The sequence below is a fragment of the Epinephelus lanceolatus genome, chromosome 12, assembly GCF_041903045.1.
Source record: "Epinephelus lanceolatus isolate andai-2023 chromosome 12, ASM4190304v1, whole genome shotgun sequence".
Classification (NCBI taxonomy): Eukaryota; Metazoa; Chordata; class Actinopteri; order Perciformes; family Serranidae; genus Epinephelus; species Epinephelus lanceolatus.
This window is the reverse complement of record NC_135745.1, coordinates 44,842,455-44,864,042: the sequence shown is the minus strand read 5'-3', so window position 1 is coordinate 44,864,042 and position 21,588 is coordinate 44,842,455. Positions and strand designations below refer to the sequence as shown.

At 42.9% G+C, this 21,588-nt stretch overlaps 1 protein-coding gene across 1 annotated transcript; it reads left to right on the top strand.

Moving 5' to 3' along the window:
- Positions 1 to 610: 610 nt before the first annotated feature.
- adhfe1 (alcohol dehydrogenase iron containing 1) lies at positions 611 to 20,430 on the top strand. The gene is made up of 14 exons (XM_033651140.2): positions 611 to 746; positions 8,450 to 8,487; positions 8,759 to 8,808; positions 10,324 to 10,377; positions 10,890 to 11,044; positions 13,333 to 13,529; positions 14,260 to 14,337; positions 14,499 to 14,604; positions 15,207 to 15,359; positions 15,993 to 16,091; positions 17,514 to 17,592; positions 18,349 to 18,445; positions 19,345 to 19,502; positions 20,094 to 20,430. Exons 1-14 carry the CDS (start codon positions 694 to 696, stop codon positions 20,175 to 20,177), a joined length of 1,401 nt encoding a protein of 466 aa, XP_033507031.2. The 5' UTR covers positions 611 to 693; the 3' UTR covers positions 20,178 to 20,430.
- The last annotated feature ends 1,158 nt before the right edge of the window (positions 20,431 to 21,588 follow it).

Below are 21,588 nucleotides of genomic sequence, written 5' to 3'. Positions count from 1 at the left end.
CTCGGTGTTGATTTTTCAGAGTGGAGGTATACACGTCACATGTCAAGATATAAATGATGACGCTTAAGCAGAATTTATACGTGTGGTGGTGTGTCTGTGTCACTCTGCACTTACACCTCCTAAACACTAGGCAGCAGCAGAGGTTTCTGTGAAGTGCTGTAAAGTTTAGTTTATTCAAAACACACATTAAACACACATTAGCCTAGCAGCTAGCAGAGATTTGCTCTGCTCATATTTCAGCCAGGATAAATCACACACAGTGTGTGGAGGCTTTATTGTCTTCACAATTTATTGTTTCTTATCTGTGAAATTAAAGTAAATCAAAGCTTTGTTTCCACTGAGGGAAATGGTTTCAGCTCACAGAGACAGACAGGAGGTCTGCGTGTCCCACTTTATCAGGTTGATCCTGTTTTCAGAGAATAAGTCTGTGTGTATGATTTTTGATTAATGATGAGAATTCTGTCCTTTTAAAACCCTCATCAATATATTTATAATAAAAATCATTCATCCATTAACCACACCCTTAAAATCTAATTAAAATCCCTTAGTGACATTTTAATATGAGACACATGACTTTTATTCTGAAATGCGGAGGCGGAAGTACTGAGTCGTGTCCTGTCGTTAACTTGACGTCACAGTATTTTGATCTCGGTGAGCAGCTCGTGCGGATCTTCTCACATCGACTCTGCAGAGATGGCGGGACGGGACCGGGTTGTTCACCTGCTCAGACAGCTCGAGCGCGCGGCGTAAGTTTGACGCACACACCTGACACCTGAGATTTAAACCTGAGGTCACCTGAAAACACGTAAACAACCCGCGGTGACGTAACAGCCTGCAGAAGCTCCCATGTGTTCTTTTTCTGTGTGGAGGGGAGAAGGTGGCGCCAGACCCCGTTCAGAAATCTGCTGTTTTAAAATGTCTTCAGGTTAAAGTTCCGGTTCCGCTCGGCTCAGAGTTCAGATCAGGTCAGTTTCTACATCAGGTCCGAGTCTCTGTTGATTCGGCTCAAAGTCTGGCTCTCTGTAGAACTTCATTTCTGCTTTTAAACAGGTCTTTACAAAGTCTCCTAGTCTCCTGACCTGAACATGTGTCAGGTCTCTATAGTCTCCTAGTCTCCTGACCTGAACATGTGTCAGGTCTCTATAGTCTCTTGTTCTCCTGACCTGAACATGTGTCAGGTCTCTACAAAGTCTGCTACTCTCCTGACCTGAACATGTGTCAGGTCTCTATAGTCTCCTAGTCTCCTGACCTGAACATGTGTCAGGTCTCTATAGTCTCCTAGTCTCCTGACCTGAACATGTGTCAGGTCTCTATAGTCTCCTAGTCTCCTGACCTGAACATGTGTCAGGTCTCTATAGTCTCCTAGTCTCCTGACCTGAACATGTGTCAGGTCTCTATAGTCTCTTGTTCTCCTGACCTGAACATGTGTCAGGTCTCTACAAAGTCTGCTAGTCTCCTGACCTGAACATGTGTCAGGTCTCTATAGTCTCCTAGTCTCCTGACCTGAACATGTGTCAGGTCTCTATAGTCTCCTAGTCTCCTGACCTGAACATGTGTCAGGTCTCTACAAAGTCTGCTAGTCTCCTGACCTGAACATGTGTCAGGTCTCTATAGTCTCCTAGTCTCCTGACCTGAACATGTGTCAGGTCTCTATAGTCTCCTAGTCTCCTGACCTGAACATGTGTCAGGTCTCTATAAAGTCTCTTAGTCTCCTGACCTGAACATGTGTCAGGTCTCTATAGTCTCCTAGTCTCCTGACCTGAACATGTGTCAGGTCTCTATAAAGTCTCTTAGTCTCCTGACCTGAACATGTGTCAGGTCTCTATAGTCTCCTAATCTTCTGACCTGAACATGTGTCAGGTCTCTATAGTCTCCTAATCTTCTGACCTGAACATGTGTCAGGTCTCTATAGTCTCCTAATCTTCTGACCTGAACATGTGTCAGGTCTCTATAGTCTCCTAGTCTCCTGACCTGAACATGTGTCAGGTCTCTATAGTCTCTTGTTCTCCTGACCTGAACATGTGTCAGGTCTCTATAGTCTCCTAGTCTCCTGACCTGAACATGTGTCAGGTCTCTATAGTCTCCTAGTCTCCTGACCTGAACATGTGTCAGGTCTCTATAAAGTCTCTTAGTCTCCTGACCTGAACATGTGTCAGGTCTCTATAGTCTCCTAGTCTCCTGACCTGAACATGTGTCAGGTCTCTATAAAGTCTCTTAGTCTCCTGACATGAACATGTGTCAGGTCTCTATAGTCTCCTAGTCTCCTGACCTGAACATGTGTCAGGTCTCTATAGTCTCTTAGTCTCCTGACATGAACATGTGTCAGGTCTCTATAGTCTCTTGTTCTCCTGACCTGAACATGTGTCAGGTCTCTATAGTCTCCTAGTCTCCTGACCTGAACATGTGTCAGGTCTCTATAGTCTCCTAGTCTCCTGACCTGAACATGTGTCAGGTCTCTATAGTCTCCTAGTGTCCTGACCTGAACATGTGTCAGGTCTTTATAGTCTCCTAGTCTCCTGACCTGAACATGTGTCAGGTCTCTATAGTCTTTTAGTCTCCTGACCTGAACATGTGTCAGGTCTCTATAGTCTCCTAGTCTCCTGACCTGAACATGTGTCAGGTCTCTATAGTCTCCTAGTCTCCTGACCTGAACATGTGTCAGGTCTCTATAAAGTCTCTTAGTCTCCTGACCTGAACATGTGTCAGGTCTCTATAGTCTCTTGTTCTCCTGACCTGAACATGTGTCAGGTCTCTATAGTCTCCTAGTCTCCTGACCTGAACATGTGTCAGGTCTCTATAGTCTCTTGTTCTCCTGACCTGAACATGTGTCAGGTCTCTATAGTCTCTTAGTCTCCTGACCTGAACATGTGTCAGGTCTCTACAAAGTCTCCTAGTCTCCTGACCTGAACATGTGTCAGGTCTCTACAAAGTCTCCTAGTCTCCTGACCTGAACATGTGTCAGGTCTCTATAGTCTCCTAGTGTCCTGACCTGAACATGTGTCAGGTCTTTATAGTCTCCTAGTCTCCTGACCTGAACATGTGTCAGGTCTCTATAGTCTTTTAGTCTCCTGACCTGAACATGTGTCAGGTCTCTATAGTCTCTTGTTCTCCTGACCTGAACATGTGTCAGGTCTCTACAAAGTCTCCTAGTCTCCTGACCTGAACATGTGTCAGGTCTCTATAGTCTCCTAGTCTCCTGACCTGAACATGTGTCAGGTCTCTATAAAGTCTCCTAGTCTCCTGACCTGAACATGTGTCAGGTCTTTATAGTCTCCTAGTCTCCTGACCTGAACATGTGTCAGGTCTCTATAGTCTCTTGTTCTCCTGACCTGAACATGTGTCAGGTCTCTACAAAGTCTGCTAGTCTCCTGACCTGAACATGTGTCAGGTCTCTATAGTCTCCTAGTCTCCTGACCTGAACATGTGTCAGGTCTCTATAGTCTCCTAGTCTCCTGACCTGAACATGTGTCAGGTCTCTATAGTCTCCTAGTCTCCTGACCTGAACATGTGTCAGGTCTCTATAGTCTCTTAGTCTCCTGACCTGAACATGTGTCAGGTCTCTATAGTCTCCTAGTCTCCTGACCTGAACATGTGTCAGGTCTCTATAGTCTCTTGTTCTCCTGACCTGAACATGTGTCAGGTCTCTACAAAGTCTGCTAGTCTCCTGACCTGAACATGTGTCAGGTCTCTATAGTCTCCTAGTCTCCTGACCTGAACATGTGTCAGGTCTCTATAGTCTCCTAGTCTCCTGACCTGAACATGTGTCAGGTCTCTACAAAGTCTGCTAGTCTCCTGACCTGAACATGTGTCAGGTCTCTATAGTCTCCTAGTCTCCTGACCTGAACATGTGTCAGGTCTCTATAGTCTCCTAGTCTCCTGACCTGAACATGTGTCAGGTCTCTATAAAGTCTCTTAGTCTCCTGACCTGAACATGTGTCAGGTCTCTATAGTCTCCTAGTCTCCTGACCTGAACATGTGTCAGGTCTCTATAAAGTCTCTTAGTCTCCTGACCTGAACATGTGTCAGGTCTCTATAGTCTCCTAATCTTCTGACCTGAACATGTGTCAGGTCTCTATAGTCTCTTGTTCTCCTGACCTGAACATGTGTCAGGTCTCTATAGTCTCCTAGTCTCCTGACCTGAACATGTGTCAGGTCTCTATAGTCTCCTAGTCTCCTGACCTGAACATGTGTCAGGTCTCTATAAAGTCTCTTAGTCTCCTGACCTGAACATGTGTCAGGTCTCTATAGTCTCCTAGTCTCCTGACCTGAACATGTGTCAGGTCTCTATAAAGTCTCTTAGTCTCCTGACATGAACATGTGTCAGGTCTCTATAGTCTCCTAATCTCCTGACCTGAACATGTGTCAGGTCTCTATAGTCTCTTAGTCTCCTGACATGAACATGTGTCAGGTCTCTATAGTCTCTTGTTCTCCTGACCTGAACATGTGTCAGGTCTCTATAGTCTCCTAGTCTCCTGACCTGAACATGTGTCAGGTCTCTATAGTCTCCTAGTCTCCTGACCTGAACATGTGTCAGGTCTCTATAGTCTCCTAGTGTCCTGACCTGAACATGTGTCAGGTCTTTATAGTCTCCTAGTCTCCTGACCTGAACATGTGTCAGGTCTCTATAGTCTTTTAGTCTCCTGACCTGAACATGTGTCAGGTCTCTATAGTCTCTTGTTCTCCTGACCTGAACATGTGTCAGGTCTCTACAAAGTCTCCTAGTCTCCTGACCTGAACATGTGTCAGGTCTCTACAAAGTCTCCTAGTCTCCTGACCTGAACATGTGTCAGGTCTCTATAGTCTCCTAGTGTCCTGACCTGAACATGTGTCAGGTCTTTATAGTCTCCTAGTCTCCTGACCTGAACATGTGTCAGGTCTCTATAGTCTTTTAGTCTCCTGACCTGAACATGTGTCAGGTCTCTATAGTCTCTTGTTCTCCTGACCTGAACATGTGTCAGGTCTCTACAAAGTCTGCTAGTCTCCTGACCTGAACATGTGTCAGGTCTCTATAAAGTCTCCTAGTCTCCTGACCTGAACATGTGTCAGGTCTCTATAGTCTCCTAGTCTCCTGACCTGAACATGTGTCAGGTCTCTATAGTCTCTTGTTCTCCTGACCTGAACATGTGTCAGGTCTCTATAAAGTCTCTTAGTCTCCTGACCTGAACATGTGTCAGGTCTCTATAGTCTCCTAGTCTCCTGACCTGAACATGTGTCAGGTCTCTATAAAGTCTCTTAGTCTCCTGACCTGAACATGTGTCAGGTCTCTATAGTCTCCTAATCTTCTGACCTGAACATGTGTCAGGTCTCTATAGTCTCTTGTTCTCCTGACCTGAACATGTGTCAGGTCTCTATAGTCTCCTAGTCTCCTGACCTGAACATGTGTCAGGTCTCTATAGTCTCCTAGTCTCCTGACCTGAACATGTGTCAGGTCTCTATAAAGTCTCTTAGTCTCCTGACCTGAACATGTGTCAGGTCTCTATAGTCTCCTAGTCTCCTGACCTGAACATGTGTCAGGTCTCTATAAAGTCTCTTAGTCTCCTGACATGAACATGTGTCAGGTCTCTATAGTCTCCTAATCTCCTGACCTGAACATGTGTCAGGTCTCTATAGTCTCTTAGTCTCCTGACATGAACATGTGTCAGGTCTCTATAGTCTCTTGTTCTCCTGACCTGAACATGTGTCAGGTCTCTATAGTCTCCTAGTCTCCTGACCTGAACATGTGTCAGGTCTCTATAGTCTCCTAGTCTCCTGACCTGAACATGTGTCAGGTCTCTATAGTCTCCTAGTGTCCTGACCTGAACATGTGTCAGGTCTTTATAGTCTCCTAGTCTCCTGACCTGAACATGTGTCAGGTCTCTATAGTCTTTTAGTCTCCTGACCTGAACATGTGTCAGGTCTCTATAGTCTCTTGTTCTCCTGACCTGAACATGTGTCAGGTCTCTACAAAGTCTCCTAGTCTCCTGACCTGAACATGTGTCAGGTCTCTACAAAGTCTCCTAGTCTCCTGACCTGAACATGTGTCAGGTCTCTATAGTCTCCTAGTGTCCTGACCTGAACATGTGTCAGGTCTTTATAGTCTCCTAGTCTCCTGACCTGAACATGTGTCAGGTCTCTATAGTCTTTTAGTCTCCTGACCTGAACATGTGTCAGGTCTCTATAGTCTCTTGTTCTCCTGACCTGAACATGTGTCAGGTCTCTACAAAGTCTCCTAGTCTCCTGACCTGAACATGTGTCAGGTCTCTATAGTCTCCTAGTCTCCTGACCTGAACATGTGTCAGGTCTCTATAAAGTCTCTTGTTCTCCTGACCTGAACATGTGTCAGGTCTCTACAAAGTCTCCTAGTCTCCTGACCTGAACATGTGTCAGGTCTCTATAGTCTCCTAGTCTCCTGACCTGAACATGTGTCAGGTCTCTATAAAGTCTCCTAGTCTCCTGACCTGAACATGTGTCAGGTCTCTATAGTCTCCTAGTCTCCTGACCTGAACATGTGTCAGGTCTCTATAGTCTCTTGTTCTCCTGACCTGAACATGTGTCAGGTCTCTACAAAGTCTGCTAGTCTCCTGACCTGAACATGTGTCAGGTCTCTATAGTCTCCTAGTCTCCTGACCTGAACATGTGTCAGGTCTCTATAATATCAGTAACAGCTGACAGGACCTGATCAGTGTCGGCTGAGCTGAAACCAGGCTTTGAATTTATTTATATCAGACGTCACAGAGACTTTGATCAGAAGCTCAGTGACCTCTGTGTGACCTCTGTGTGACCTCTGTGTGACCTCTGTGTGACCTCCTTTAGTGTTGGATGGTGACTTAACAGACCTTTACATGAAAATCTGTGAGATAATTAATTTAACTTTAATTTATCACTTGATATTAAAACATTTTCTGACCGTGTCAGTGAAATTAATCCAGATCAGACTGACCCAGACAGAACCTGGTCCTGGAGCCTGACAGCTGCGGCTGCAGGGGTCATGTTTTGGGGTTGTTCGTCTGTCCGTCCCATCCTTGTGAACAAGATGTCTCAGGAACGTCTTCAGGGCATTTCAGCGATGAAGTGATTAGAATATGGTGGTCGTAGGTCAAAGGTCACCGTGACCTTGCATCTGTCTTGTTCTAATGACCACGATATATCAAAAACACCTAAAGGTAATTTCATCAAATTTGGCACAAACGTCCACCTGGACTGAAGAATAAACTGATTAGAATTTGGCAGTCAAAGGTCAAAGGTCAGTGTGACCTCACAAAACATGTTTTTGTCCATAACTGAAGAATTCATTCACTAATTCTGACCAAAGGTCAGCTTGACTGTGACATCATCATGTTTTGATGGTGATTCTACTTGCTGTTCAGTTTTGCCCATTGTAAAATTGGTTTTAAATTTCATTCTGAGTGATGTTAAGAAACTCTTAAAAAGTCTAAATCTAACTCACCTTAAAGGGATAGTGCACCCAAAAATGTAAACTCAGCCATTATCTACTCACCCATATGCCGAGGGAGGCTCAGGTGAAGTTTTAGAGTCCTCACATCACTTGCAGAGATCCAAGGGGAGAGGAGGTAGCAACACAACTCCACCTAATGGAGGCTGACGGCGCCCCAGATTCAAACGTCCAAAAACACATCATTGAAACCACAAAATATCTCCATACTGCTCGTCCGTAGTGATCCAAGTGTCCTGAAGCCCCGACATAAAAAGGAAAAATGTCATTTGAACTCTGTTTTTAGCCTCATTGTAGCCTGTAGCTCTGACTGCCTCTCTGGGCACCGCGCTCACGGACCAGTGAAAGCACGTGAACACACATGAACTCGGTGTCCATGTCTCACAGCCTCGTGCAAGCGCACACACGTGAGCGTGGTGCCCAGAGAGGCAGTCAGAGCTACAGGCTACAGTGAGGCTAAAAACAGAGTTCATATGAGGTTTTTCCAAACAACTTTTTATGTCGGGGCTTCAGGACACTTGGATCACTACGGACGAGCAGTATGGAGATATTCTGTGGTTTCAATGATGTGTTTTTGGACGTTTGAATCTGGGGCGCCGTCAGCCTCCATTAGGTGGAGTTGTGTTGCTACCTCCTCTCCCCTTGGATCTCTGCAAGTGATGTGAGGACTCTAAAACTTCACCTGAGCCTCCCTCGGCATATGGGTGAGTAGATAATGGCTGAATTTACATTTTTGGGTGCACTATCCCTTTAAGGTGAATGAGGCTGCCTCAGGTGTGTCTTTAGTTTTTCATCTTGTGTTTAACATCAAAGATTAAATTGAAACCATCTGTGCAGAACAACAACCACCAGACTCTGAGCAGAGACGATGGTTGTTAGAGTTTATTCACTGACAGAATGTCGTCAGTTTGAGGATGAAGTTTTAAAGTTCCCTTCATTCAGAGACGACGTGCTGACGGTGCGTTAGAACGATGAACTGTGTACAGGTTTGACTGGAGTTCTGCTCTGTGTGAACAGGTGCAGATGTCCTGCTCACTCCAACACCTTCCACCAAGGTAACACACACACACACACACACACACACACACATGGTGGGTTTATCAATAAGTAACTTCTGCTGATCGACCAGTGTTATTGATTGACTGACTGAAAACCTTTACTCAGGACAACACAGAGGCAGTGTTGTTTCTCTGAACTGATATTGATCACCACATGTTTCAATCATCAAAACCCAGATTCTGGTTGATCTGGATCAATAACTGATATCTTCTATCCGTCCATCAATAATCTGCTGGTTATATAATTATTGTTATTATTCTCCTGCAGGTGCCAGAGCTGCGACCTGCACCGTCCGTAAGACTGACTATGCCTTCGAGGTAACTCAACAAATGGTTCACAGAAACTCGTTGGCAGCAGTGAAGTCACAGCAGAGATTAAACATTCAGCTCATTAATATTTTATATATATTTTATTTGTCAGTGTCTCAGATGTCAGAACGATGGAGTCGTCTGGTGTCTGAAGGTTTTCTGAGAATTTAGTGAAAAATAAAAATAATGTAAACTTTAAATGGAATCAATATTTTTAACTTTATTATATTTCAAACATTCCGGCTTCATGACGGAGTTAAACAGTCGACTGTAGAACTTCTGTTAAAAGGTCCCAATTAAAGGCCTGGTCTCTGATGTGAGCCTGGTGTGACCACACACTCTGACAAATAAAGCTCCGTCTCCACCAAACCCTTTCAGTCCAGTCCCTTTGGAACCAACAGTAAGCCTTCAGACATGGTACCTAGACCCTCGGTGTGTTCAGACAGTCCTCTTAAATGTGGGCGGGGTTGTTGTCACTCACTGCTCCGTCCAGCACTCGCTGTATTTCCTCATCAGCGGTGACACAGATGGAAGTCTGCACCTGGTTTATCGTCCACAGAACGAGGCTGCACGCCCACATTTTCACAACAAAATAGAACAGGCTGCAGTGAGAGTCTCTCTCCATGGGATATTTAAAAATAGCAGCTTTGTGCATTTAGTCCTTCTCAGGCAAGCTCAGGGGTTTAGTGTTGCTGTAGCCCACAGGAAGTGAGGATTAGAATATATGACCTTGACATAATCCGCTCCAAATTCATCTATATTTTTAAAGTCATTACTAAAAGTGTGTGTCATATAAAAACTAAAGTGATGGTCAAAGTTGTCACAGTGAAATTTAAGGTGTGCTGATGGATTCACGTCATCAACTCATGCATTGAGTAACATTACAAGTTAACGTTCCACCTTAAAAGTTGCCGGCAGTCGGCCCAGTGAATGAAGTGATTTTTTTCTCTTTCATTTTATAGTTGTAGTTTACTGATGTATGAACAGAGGTTACATAAAACCAGAGTGAGCGTCCTCTACTGACCAATCAGACTGCAGGATTTCTAGCTCCACCTTTTAGTACCAGATCTGTGTGCTAGGTACCCCAACAGAGGGGGGACCAAACATGGGGACGCTAAGGAACGCTTCTGTTGGGACCATCCACAACTTTCACTGTGGAGACAAACAGCAAAGCCACCGTAATGTAAAATAAAGACATTTCCATCACAGAACATTAAAATGTCTCCTCTGAACAGATGTTTGAAATGTGACCTGACAGTTCACTGAGTCAGCGAGCGCCGCACTCAGAGAAGAAGTTTCTTTGTGTTTCACCTCATCAACATTTTTTCCTTATAAGATGAACCAGTTAGTTTCCAGTTAACAGGTGTGCTGCTATCAAAATCAAGATGAACCGACTGGTTGTGACCCAGTGATCAGTGTTACATCGTAGTTTTTAACTCGCTGAATTAAAACTCTTAAAATGTTTGTGATGTATTTACCCTGGTCCTCGGATCAGATCAGTGACGTGCTGTGTGTTTCTGTCAGATGGCGAGTTCCAACATCAGATATGGAGATGGAGTCAGCAGGGAGATCGGCATGGTAACCAAACATCATCATCATCATCATCATCATCATGTCGTACACAGTTTTGTCTCAAATCATTGAATGTGAAGTGTCACAGGTCGGTCTGTCAGAAATCAAACCTCTTAAACTGTCCTGTTGATCATGTCTTCCTCTGCAGAGCTCAGCTGACGACCATTTCTCAATCAGTACCGTCTTTCTATGATCGACCTTTTTCCATTTGTTTCTGATTTTAACATGATTGTTTCCTTCCTGTGGCGAGCAGCAGGAGCCGGTGTGTGTCAGGTAAGACAGAATTAAAGGGACAAAATCTCTGGGTTGATTCTGCACTTACACATGTTGAGCTGATCAGACATCCTGATCGCAGGGTCACCAGTTTGTGAGGTCGCTGTCACACTGTGATCTGAGTGAGCAGTTAAGTGTGTTGGAAGTGTGTGTTGATAAAATAAAGTCTGTTAAACGCACTTTGTTAAACAGATCTCCGTCTGTTCGTTAGATATGAATAAAGTTTTTCTTCGGTTCTCCTGCAGGACCTGCAGAACCTCGGAGCTCGGAACGTCTGTCTGATGACAGACAAGAACTTGTCCCGTCTCCCACCGGTGAAGGCCGTCCTGGAGTCTCTGGCCAAGAACGGAGTCAATTACAAAGTGTACGACAACGTGCGGGTGGAGCCCACCGACACCAGGTGAGACACCTGCTGCTCTCTGATTGGCTGTCAGGTGTAGAGACAGTAACAAAAAAATTGCTGATGAGGGCAGTCCATGTACTCTGTACAGCAGGGGCCAAACTTTTTTCACTGACGGCCACACACAGACAAATATCCGTAGTGCCGGGCCACTGACCCGAGCTGAGCTGTGAAGCCTGTCGTGTCTTAAAGAGCATAAAGTTCACACACACATCAACTTCACATTATTTATTCAACACAGGGTCGACAGCTCATTCTCAGAGCAGCAGCCTCAGATTAGTCCTCAGTCAGGATGGTGAAGCCGCTCACAGCGCTGCACAGAGAAGGAACAGTCAGTGGGATGGTGCATTTCAAGCTTGTTATGGAAGTTAATGGGCTTCAGAACACACCAAGTAACATCTGTTAGAAAATGTTAGCGACTCTAATGGACTGAACTGGGCTCATTAACTGGGAGCACATTATTCTTAGTCAGTTCCTCTGGTGAGTATCAGCGGCGCTGACAGTCCAGCTGCGGCGGCTGATCTGACGCCACTCGTGTCAAAAATGCAGACAAATCTGAATCTGCCTCACAGTAAGGAAAGTTTTTTTTTTGCGCAGTGTGTGTGCAGCGATGTTTAGTCCTTCGTGTGTTAAGAAGAAACACGTGTAGACAAAGAGTCAGTGTCACTGTATGCAGAAGCCACGTAGTGACAGAAGTGATGTTACGCATTATTGATACTTGTGGCACGTGTGTACCTGCACACCAGCCCTGCTGATTAACACATGAATACTGTGTAATATATTTTTAATCACCTCAAATGGAAACAGCATTCTATGGACTGAAGGGTGGCTTGCAGGTCAGGTGTAAACTTGGTGGTTGAGAAGCAAAGGACATCACGAAGATGGCTGTCGGCCATTTTGGTTCTCAGTCTGCTTTTGTTCGGCGTTAACAGAGAAAGTGTTTGCTCACGTATGTTGAGCCGAACAGACTCATTCTGTCTGCGTGGCGTCTCATCAGAGGAAACGTTTCCTTTTCCAAGCTCCCGTAGAAGTCAGAGAGAGAGGAGGACTTAGTTTTTAAAGTAAAAATCAACAGTAATGGACTCCCAGGTTTCCATGTAGAGACAACAAAGGGTTAATTTTTATCAGGACACTTTAGAGTGTATCTGACTCTTTGTTATTTAATCTGGTGATCCTACATTATGAGGACTTACACCTGTTTCCATACTGTCGTTGTGAGGACTCACTGGTCCTACAATTCTTCCCATTGATTTCAGAGTTTAGACGTGGTTTCTGAGACAAAGTTTGAATTCTGATTAGATTGATGTCGGAGTTATGGTCCCACGTGTAGTTTTGACGGTCACTAAAATGTTTGCATTAAACGTTTGAAATGACTTTTTATTTAAAGTCGTAAATGTCCTGAGCTGCAGCCGAAAGCTGCTTTTTACATGTTGTTTTTTCTTTCTGAAGTGTTTAAATGCTGCTGTGGCTTCATGCAGGTTTATGAGGATAATAAGCAGTCGTGCAGACTGGCCTCTGATAGGACAACTGTAGTTTTTTATTTAGTTAAAGAGTTTTGCTTTATGTTAAGTCACATTTATCTGCAGTTCTTTTTGGATCTGAAAAGTTTCCTAGTTATTTATCATCGTGAACGACCATTACAGAGAAGCAGTCGTTAGATTTCAGGCGTCCTCCAACAACACTCATTAATTATGTCTAAAATATGAAAACACAAATTAAGTCTAAGACATAAAATAGTGCAGAAATATAAAATATATTTGTGGATGGCAAAATAAATAAATGGTAATGTAAACAGGAATGCATGAAATGTAAATGTATGTGTGATGTAAAATAAAAATATATAACTGTACAAAGATGTAAACAGGAAGTAACACAGTGAGTAAAAGTTGATAAAAGTAAGGTGACATTATGACCGTGTTGTGTTGTTAAAATGTTTAACTGAAAACTGAGATTATTTCAGTTTGTTAAATTAGGACAGAATCAGATCCCTGACATTTAGAAAATAATATTATAACTATTATAAAATCTTATTCAAAAATATTTGTTTCACAAAAAACAGAAGTAAAAGAACATAAAAAGACTTTTTAACGACACAACAAATAAAATATATTAGAAAAAATAAAAGAACAGTGGACAGACAGGTCACAGGTGAAATTCAGTAAAAGTTTTGTTGTGATTTTGGTGTGGACATTTTTTACAGTGTAACTTTAATCAGTTAATATTTACACTGTAAAAACAACGGTGTCGCCCTCTGTCTGTCTGTCTGTCTGTCTGTCTGTGTGTTGCAGTTTTAAAGATGCCATCTCGTTTGCTAAAAACGGTTCCTTCGACGTGTTCGTGGCGGTGGGCGGTGGCTCTGTGATTGACACCTGTAAGGCAGCCAATCTGTACGCGTGTCACCCCGATGCCGACTTCCTGGACTTTGTCAACGCTCCGATCGGCAAAGGGAAGCCGATCACCGGAGCTCTGAAGCCACTCATCGCAGGTAACAGCTGATCAGATTCTGAAAATGAATTAAAAAAACATTTGATTATTGATAAGGAAACAAAAACACCAACATAACTACAACTACTTTTATCTTTATTTCAAATACAATTTATACATTTAATGTTTTAAATATTTATCAGATTTAAAACTAACCATTTATTAAAATTTAATTAAGCATTAATAAAATTATTCAGTTGTTTTATATTCTTCATTTTTCCTCAGACCTTCCTGAATAAATATTCCATCAGATTATTTTTTTAAAGCCTCTCTAACTTAAGTTATTTAATTAATATATTGATAAAACCACTTCTGTCTTTCTGGCCAAACGTTTCTGGCCGTTAATACCTTTTAATATTTATGTTTAATTTGATTACATATTATTATTATTTAGTTCATATAAGATACAACATCTGGTGTCTGCGAGATGACTAATACTGAATAATATTAACAACAATGCAGATGATTACTTTTTTTAATTAAGTAGATTTTTACATGGAAATCTGTTATTTCTCCTTCCTGTCCTCGTCATGAACATTTTGAGGGGTTTTGGGTTAATTTTTACTTTCTACCTTTGATTCTTATTTTTTGTATCAGTTAAACTAGAACCCGCTGATGTTTTCTTGTCTTATCTGGCAGCGTGAGTTCAAGGCTCCTCACACAGCGAAGATGTCAGAGGTGAAGAGTCTCCTCGTTAATGTGTTTTCTCTGATCTGTACTTTGTCCCTCAGTTCCTACGACCGCCGGCACCGGCAGTGAGACCACCGGCGTCGCCATCTTTGACTTCGAGCCTCTCAAAGCTAAAACAGGTGAAAGTGACACTTTTGTTTTCAGCGTGAAAACTTTGCTGTTTGAAGACGTTTGTGATATTTAAAGTCTCTGTGCTCCAAAAACTCCCAGTTCATTAAATGAAGTCTGAACGGTGACATCATAGCATCAGTCTGAGCTGTGATTGGTTGTTTGTGTTCAGGTATCGCCAGCAGAGCCATCAGACCCACACTGGGCATCGTGGACCCGATGCACACACTGAGCATGCCCGAGAGAGTTGCCGCCAACAGCGGCTTCGACGTGCTCTGGTCTGTCCGTCCAGCATGACGTTATTTTTATTATTTTTATTTGTTTTGATTATTTAATGTTCAGATCATTTTACTGTCGACAAGCAGAGACTGATTCTGTCGACGTTCAAAGGTTCTCAAACTATCTTAAGTTTTTATTCTCTGGTTTGAACGTGGGCTCCTGTACTCGCTGTGGAGCAGCCGTGACCTTTGACCCTGCAGAGTGTTTTCAGATCAGAGCAACATTTCACCTACAGACAGTATCAGAGCGTCTCAGTGATGTGTTCACAGTGTGTTAATGATTTCATGAGACTCATGAGACACAAGGACAGTTTAAATCTTTATTTGAACTTTTGTCTTTTTAAATTTCATCTTCAGTCAGTTAATTAGAAGATTGTTTTTATCATGTCATTTATTACTATTACTTAGTTTCTATTTGCGTAAGTTGTTGTATATGTGTTGTTTTTATTTTTTACAGTATTTTTGAGAGTATGGGGCTTGAACAAAGATGTGGGTATTTCAGGCTGGTAGTTGCTCATTATTTTCGTGGTGGTGATGTAATGAGTTGTTATCAGATAAGTCACAAAATAATCCCGATAATAATCTGTGTTTTATTCCCTCAGTCATGCTCTGGAGTCGTACACTGCGCTGCCCTACAACCAGAGGAGCCCCTGCCCCCCCAACCCCATCAACCGTCCCGCCTACCAGGGCAGCAACCCCATCAGTGATGTCTGGTCCCGCCACGCCCTCAACGTGGTCGCTAAGTACATGAAACGGTGAGTAAAGTTTAACTGGAGGTGAATGTGAATTGTGGAGAACCACAGATGACCCGAACATGATCCCTGAGGAACTCCAGCGCTGCTCCAGAGCTGCTGCTCTCCTCATGTAAACAACCATCACTCTGAGGTTTGAGGCTTTATCCTGTTTGTTTGTTTGAGTTTTAACCATCTGAGCGTGTTAGGAGGGTTCAATGTTTTTACAGACTGTAGGTTATGAAATAAATTCATACCAGCATCTTGATTAATTTAGAAAGAGTTTAAATACTCAAAAGTTACAGAGATTGATTAACTTAACTTTATTAAGGTTTGGTCTGAAATGTTGTTAAAACTAACTTAAAATGTTAGATTTAATTTAAATAAAACAAAGTCAATTAAATTAAAACACTTATGTTTAAATAAAGATTTAAGTGACACTTTAAAAAATATATAAATAAAAACAAAATGTGAAATTTAAAAAGAAAACGTACATTCAGAGTTTTTACTTTAAATAAAACTTCTTGGTCTGTAAAAACTTTGTGGTAAATATTAAAATTGTAAAGCAGAAAACCTCAGGAGCAGGATGTCTGACTGATCGATTGGTTGGTTGGTTGGTTTGATTGATTGATTGATTGGTTGGTTGGTTGTTTACAGAGCGGTGCGAGACCCTGAGGATCTGGAGGCTCGGTCCAGCATGCACCTGGCCAGCGTGTTTGCCGGCATCGGTTTCGGAAATGCCGGAGTCCATCTGTGGTGAGAAACAAAACCACGAACCACCAACTTTTTGTTATTTTGTCATTTTTAAAGGAGCAATAAGCGAAATCGTTTCACCGCTAGGTTTGCTGTTGTGCACTGCCTGTAGAGCAAAACAAAGTGTGTCATGAGCCACTCCTCCCTCTACCTCTGCTCTACACCCCCCCACCCCACTCGCCTCCTCTGTGCAGCCGAGCACCGCAGCACCTCCACGGACTATTACATCCAGACGGTCCCGGTGTTTCCTCCGCAGGCTCCACTTCACTCAGCTGCCCGATAAACCCGCTGCTTCTTCCCACTTTAACCTGAATAACAAACCAGGGCTCGGTGCTCCGGTTGGATCCAAACGGAGAGCTAGCGGAGGCTAACTGGCTGCCGGGCTACTCACCTAACACAACCATAACGCCTGACCCATTGCTGGGACCGAGCCGCTAATAACTCAAGCTCTGAACATTAACCCATGCTACGACTGTAACATTAAATTTAATTTAATCGACATAGCGACATGTGCCTAACGTTACTGTAACACTAATTAAAACAGACATTTGACTTTATGTTGTACCTGTCCAGGAGAGGAAGAGCTAGCTCCGAGTCAGATTGTAGCCCCTTTAGCTCTCGCAGTGCTCTCCACCTTGGAAATGCAAGGCCAATGTTAATCTGAGTTCTGTCCCTTTCTTTATCCGACAACTTCTTCGGCAACGACCGTTGTTTAGGTAATGTCAGATCCTGGTCGTCTTCAGGTGGACGTTCTGCTCTCTGCCATTTCATTTCGAAAATAACCGCCGCCACTGCTCACTGGCTGTAGCCTTTTATAGGGAGGGAGGGTCAAGGGCTCCGAGAGGAGGAGGAGGAGGAGGAGGAGGAGGAGGAGGAGGAGGAGGAGGGCATTCACATGAACGTACATGAACGCGCAGCCGGACCGGCTTGTAAACAGTGGGCTTCAGATCAACACAGAGAGAGGGTGTGTGAGGTCATGCTATACTCCAGATGAAATTACACCTCTAGTTCTTCACATAGCAGTTTTTTAATTCCTTCAATCTAGAAATGATGAATTTCGCTTATTGCCCCTTTAACGGTGTTTACCTTTTTAAAAAATCCTCAACTGTGGTGATAGTACATTAACAAAACCCTTAAATATAATAATCCTTTTTTTTTGTCGATTAATTGTTCCCAAATTTGGAATGAACCCATTTAATTTGCATATTATTTGGTTCATGGTTTAGGGGATTTTTAAATGGTTAAAAAAACAACAACTTAAAAGTCCCTAACCTGTGCAGATGATCTATTCAAGAATGCTTAAATAAAGTTAACTCCTAAATTACATCATTTTTAATTGGTAAATTCATTTAAAACAGTTAAGGGATACATTTTAGCACTGAAGGCTGAATAGAAATGTTTTGTTGTGTTGTTTTCACTCTGCAGTCATGGGATGTCGTATCCAATCGCTGGTAGCGTGAAGACTCATTCAGCGAAGGGTTACGATGTGGAGCACCCTCTGGTGGTGAGTGATGGAACTACACTGAGCTGCCTGAATGTTACATCATAACAGTCCCACACTTGTGGTTCTCAGATATCAGTCAAAATCTGGCTTAGGAAATCAAAAATGTTTACATTCAAGAAAATGTTTTAATGAGTCCCACAATCATATTTTCTTAAAACTCCTGTTAAGATCATTGCTCAACGTTAGTGGACAAACAGAATCAGAAATAAGAAATGAGGCTCAGGTGTAGAAAATTAATGAAAGACAAAAACAGAAAATATTCTCAGTCCATTGACTGTTTTTTTCTTTTTTTGGTTTCAAGAAAATGAGACGATACCATGAAAAGTTAAACCTGAACTGTTAAACCGGAAAACCACAGAGGACCTGAACAGGTTCCCTGAAGAACTCCACTTAGGACTTCATAAAACCAGAGCTGCTGTTCTTCCTGTTTACAAAATAAATAAATGAGTTTGACTCATTTCTGGACAAATTTAGTTTTAAGTCGGTGTGTTCATGTGACAGTTTTTATCAAACTCATGAAAAACAGAAAATATTAAAGATTTATATTATAAAACATTAAAGATGAAGAGTTTCAGAAAAAGAAAACTGCAGGTTTTATTTAATGATTATTATTAATATATTAAAATGTTTGTTTGCAGAGATTTGCTGGTATGAAGCTTTGAAACCAAACAGGTCGATAATCAACAGTGACACACTGTGTGTGTGTGTGTGTGTGTGTGTGTGTGTGTGTGTGTGTGTGTGTATGTGTGTCCACAGCCTCATGGTCTCTCAGTGGTCCTCACATCTCCGGCCGTCTTCAACTTCACAGCCCCGATGTGTCCAGAGCGCCACCTGGAGGCTGCAGAGATCCTTGGTACCTGTTCACCTGTTCACTTGTTCACCTGACAGTCCTGGATCATTCAATATAAAACAACACAGTATGATACAGTTTATAATAAATGACATGACACAAGCAGAGCTCCACCTGTAGCCATAGCAACCGGCACAGCAGCGGCGGGGCTCCAGCATGGTGGCGTCCAGCCTTATGGACGCTAACCTTCATTTAACGTCGTTTATAGGTCACATTACATCTTCCATCTTCCATGTCGTTCTCACACAGATGCTCTTAGATAGTGAAATCTAGCACAGATGGATTGAACCTGAATCAGAACTTGGTGGTTCAGATGTGATTCGGTCAGCGTGCAGAGTTCGTTACTCAGCGACCAAAAAACAAACTGATCAGAAACACTCGAATCAACAACCTGTGATAAACTGAACCGACAGAAACCATCTGAGGGAAACATTTAATTTACTTGGAACATGTTCAGAGGGTTATGACCAGCCAGCCACCAGAGGGTGCTCAGATGTTTGTGCTTCACCTTCTGGGAGCTGACACGTCGGCCATCTTTATTATTCAAATATACAGTGCATGGGGAGCATTCAGTGACATTCAGTATTCCTCACACCACCCACATGTTGACAGACCCTCTGTGTTGTGTTCAGGTGCAGTAACAGACTCTTTGTTGTGTTCAGGTGCAGTAACAGAGTCTGTGTTGTGTTCAGGTGCAGTAACAGAATCTGTGTTGTGTTCAGGTGCAGTACCAGAGTCTGTGTTGTGTTCAGGTGCAGTAACAGACTCTGTGTTGCGTTCAGGTGCAGTACCAGAGTCTGTGTTGTGTTCAGGTGCAGTAACAGACTCTGTGTTGCGTTCAGGTGCAGTACCAGAGTCTGTGTTGTGTTCAGGTGCAGTAACAGACTCTTTGTTGCGTTCAGGTGCAGACATTCGGCAGGTGAAGAGAGAGGATGCGGGTGCTGTTCTGGCCGACACGCTGCGTCAGTTCCTGTTTGACCTGCAGGTGGAGGACGGACTGGGAGCTGTGGGATACAGTAAAGACGACATCCCAGCGCTGGTGAAAGGAACCATCCCTCAGGTGTGTCACTTCACTGACCCTCAGAAGAGTGGGAAAGTTTCAATTCATGTGTAAAAGCTTCAGATGATCAAACCGGTCGTTTGTGTTAGTTCAATTTTCATCATCACACACTTCCTGTGTTCATTTAATGTTTTAGAATTTTCACATCAAAATGATGAAACAGAGAAACTGTTTGTTTATGACTCATCTGATAATGATGATTTTTGACGGCGGAGCAGTTTCCAAACATTTATTTTTTATCAGTATGTATTGGGGGGGATTTTAGACATGTCTGTGGGGGGTGTCCCCCGCAGTTAATACTTTAACTACAGCCCTGACTGTTTGTATCAACACACGTCACCATGACAGGGAATTTCTTTGCTTATTTATTTTTGTTTGCTTATTGAATTTTTACCTTAATTGAATAGTTAAGGCCACTTTAAGACATTCAAAGTAAATGATATGCACATTTTAAGGGCTTTTTAAGGAATAAGGATAAAAGAAAATCCCTGAACCTTAAAAACATTTTAAATCTTTCATGGGTTTGTAAAATATTTCACTTTCATGTAGTGTTTTTTTTTTTAAAGGGATCTTGTTGTTGTTGTGTTTCAGGAGCGAGTGACCAAACTGTCTCCCAGAGAGCACACTGAGGAGGACCTGAGCGAGCTGTTCGCAGCCTCCATGAAGCTCTACTGAACTCACACTGATAACTTAATGTCCCTGTGAGGACCGAGTGCACTGAGAGGACAATTTAACTCAACACTCTGTTCATCACTGTGTGATGCGTGAACTGATCTCAGGTCTGTTCTGTGTTGAGCTGCAGTTCATCTAACAGCCACTAGATGTAGCTGTTGCTCAGCGTGTTCACATCAGTGTCATTTTATCAATAATCAGATATTGATTTTATATTTACACACAAATCTAAAATAAAACAAACATTTACACGTCAGTCTCGACTTCTGATTATTCAGATCCAGAATCAGAACATATGAAATTAACGTCACCTGAAAACGTGTGTGTGTGTGTGTGTCCTCTTATTGTCTTAATCCAGTTTAATCTGATCCAGGAACAGTTGTTATATAAACCTGATCTGAGTGTGTTTAACTGGTTTAACCCTGAGATCAGCACTTGAGCTAAACACAGACTGACCCTAAACGCAGCACAGAGCACACAGTCTCACACACACACACACACACACACACACCTGACCTCACCTGTGACAAACTCCTTCATCATTTTATTTCAGTTTCAGTTTTTACTCATTAATAAATGTAATCACCTCCAACAGATCAATACAGAATGTTTACAGACCAAAGCTGAGACGCTTCGTATGAACGATCAATAATCATTTATATACGTGTTGATCACACTGACTGAGTTCTGTTTAATGACAGAGTTCCTCAGGACTCCTTTTATTTACTGAGACTGAATTCAGTTACTGTAACAAATCTAACACAGCCTGAGCAGGTAAAGTATAGTGTACCTGAGCAGGTAGAGTACAGAGTACCTGAGCAGGTAGAGGACAGAATACCTGAGCAGGTAGAGGACAGAGTACCTGAGCAGGTAGAGGACAGTGTACCTGAGCAGGTAGAGTACAGAGTACCTGAGCAGGTAGAGGACAGAATACCTGAGCAGGTAGAGGACAGAGTACCTGAGCAGGTAGAGGACAGTGTACCTGAGCAGGTAGAGGACAGAATACCTGAGCAGGTAGAGTACAGTGTACCTGAGCAGGTAGAGGACAGAATACCTGAGCAGGTAGAGGACAGTGTACCTGAGCAGGTAGAGGACAGAGTACCTGAGCAGGTAGAGGACAGAATACCTGAGCAGGTAGAGTACAGTGTACCTGAGCAGGTAGAGGACAGAATACCTGAGCAGGTAGAGTACAGTGTACCTGAGCAGGTAGAGGACAGAGTACCTGAGCAGGTAGAGTACAGTGTACCTGAGCAGGTAGAGGACAGAATACCTGAGCAGGTAGAGTACAGAATACCTGAGCAGGTAGAGGACAGTGTACCTGAGCAGGTAGAGGACAGAGTACCTGAGCAGGTAGAGGACAGAATACCTGAGCAGGTAGAGTACAGAATACCTGAGCAGGTAGAGGACAGAGTAC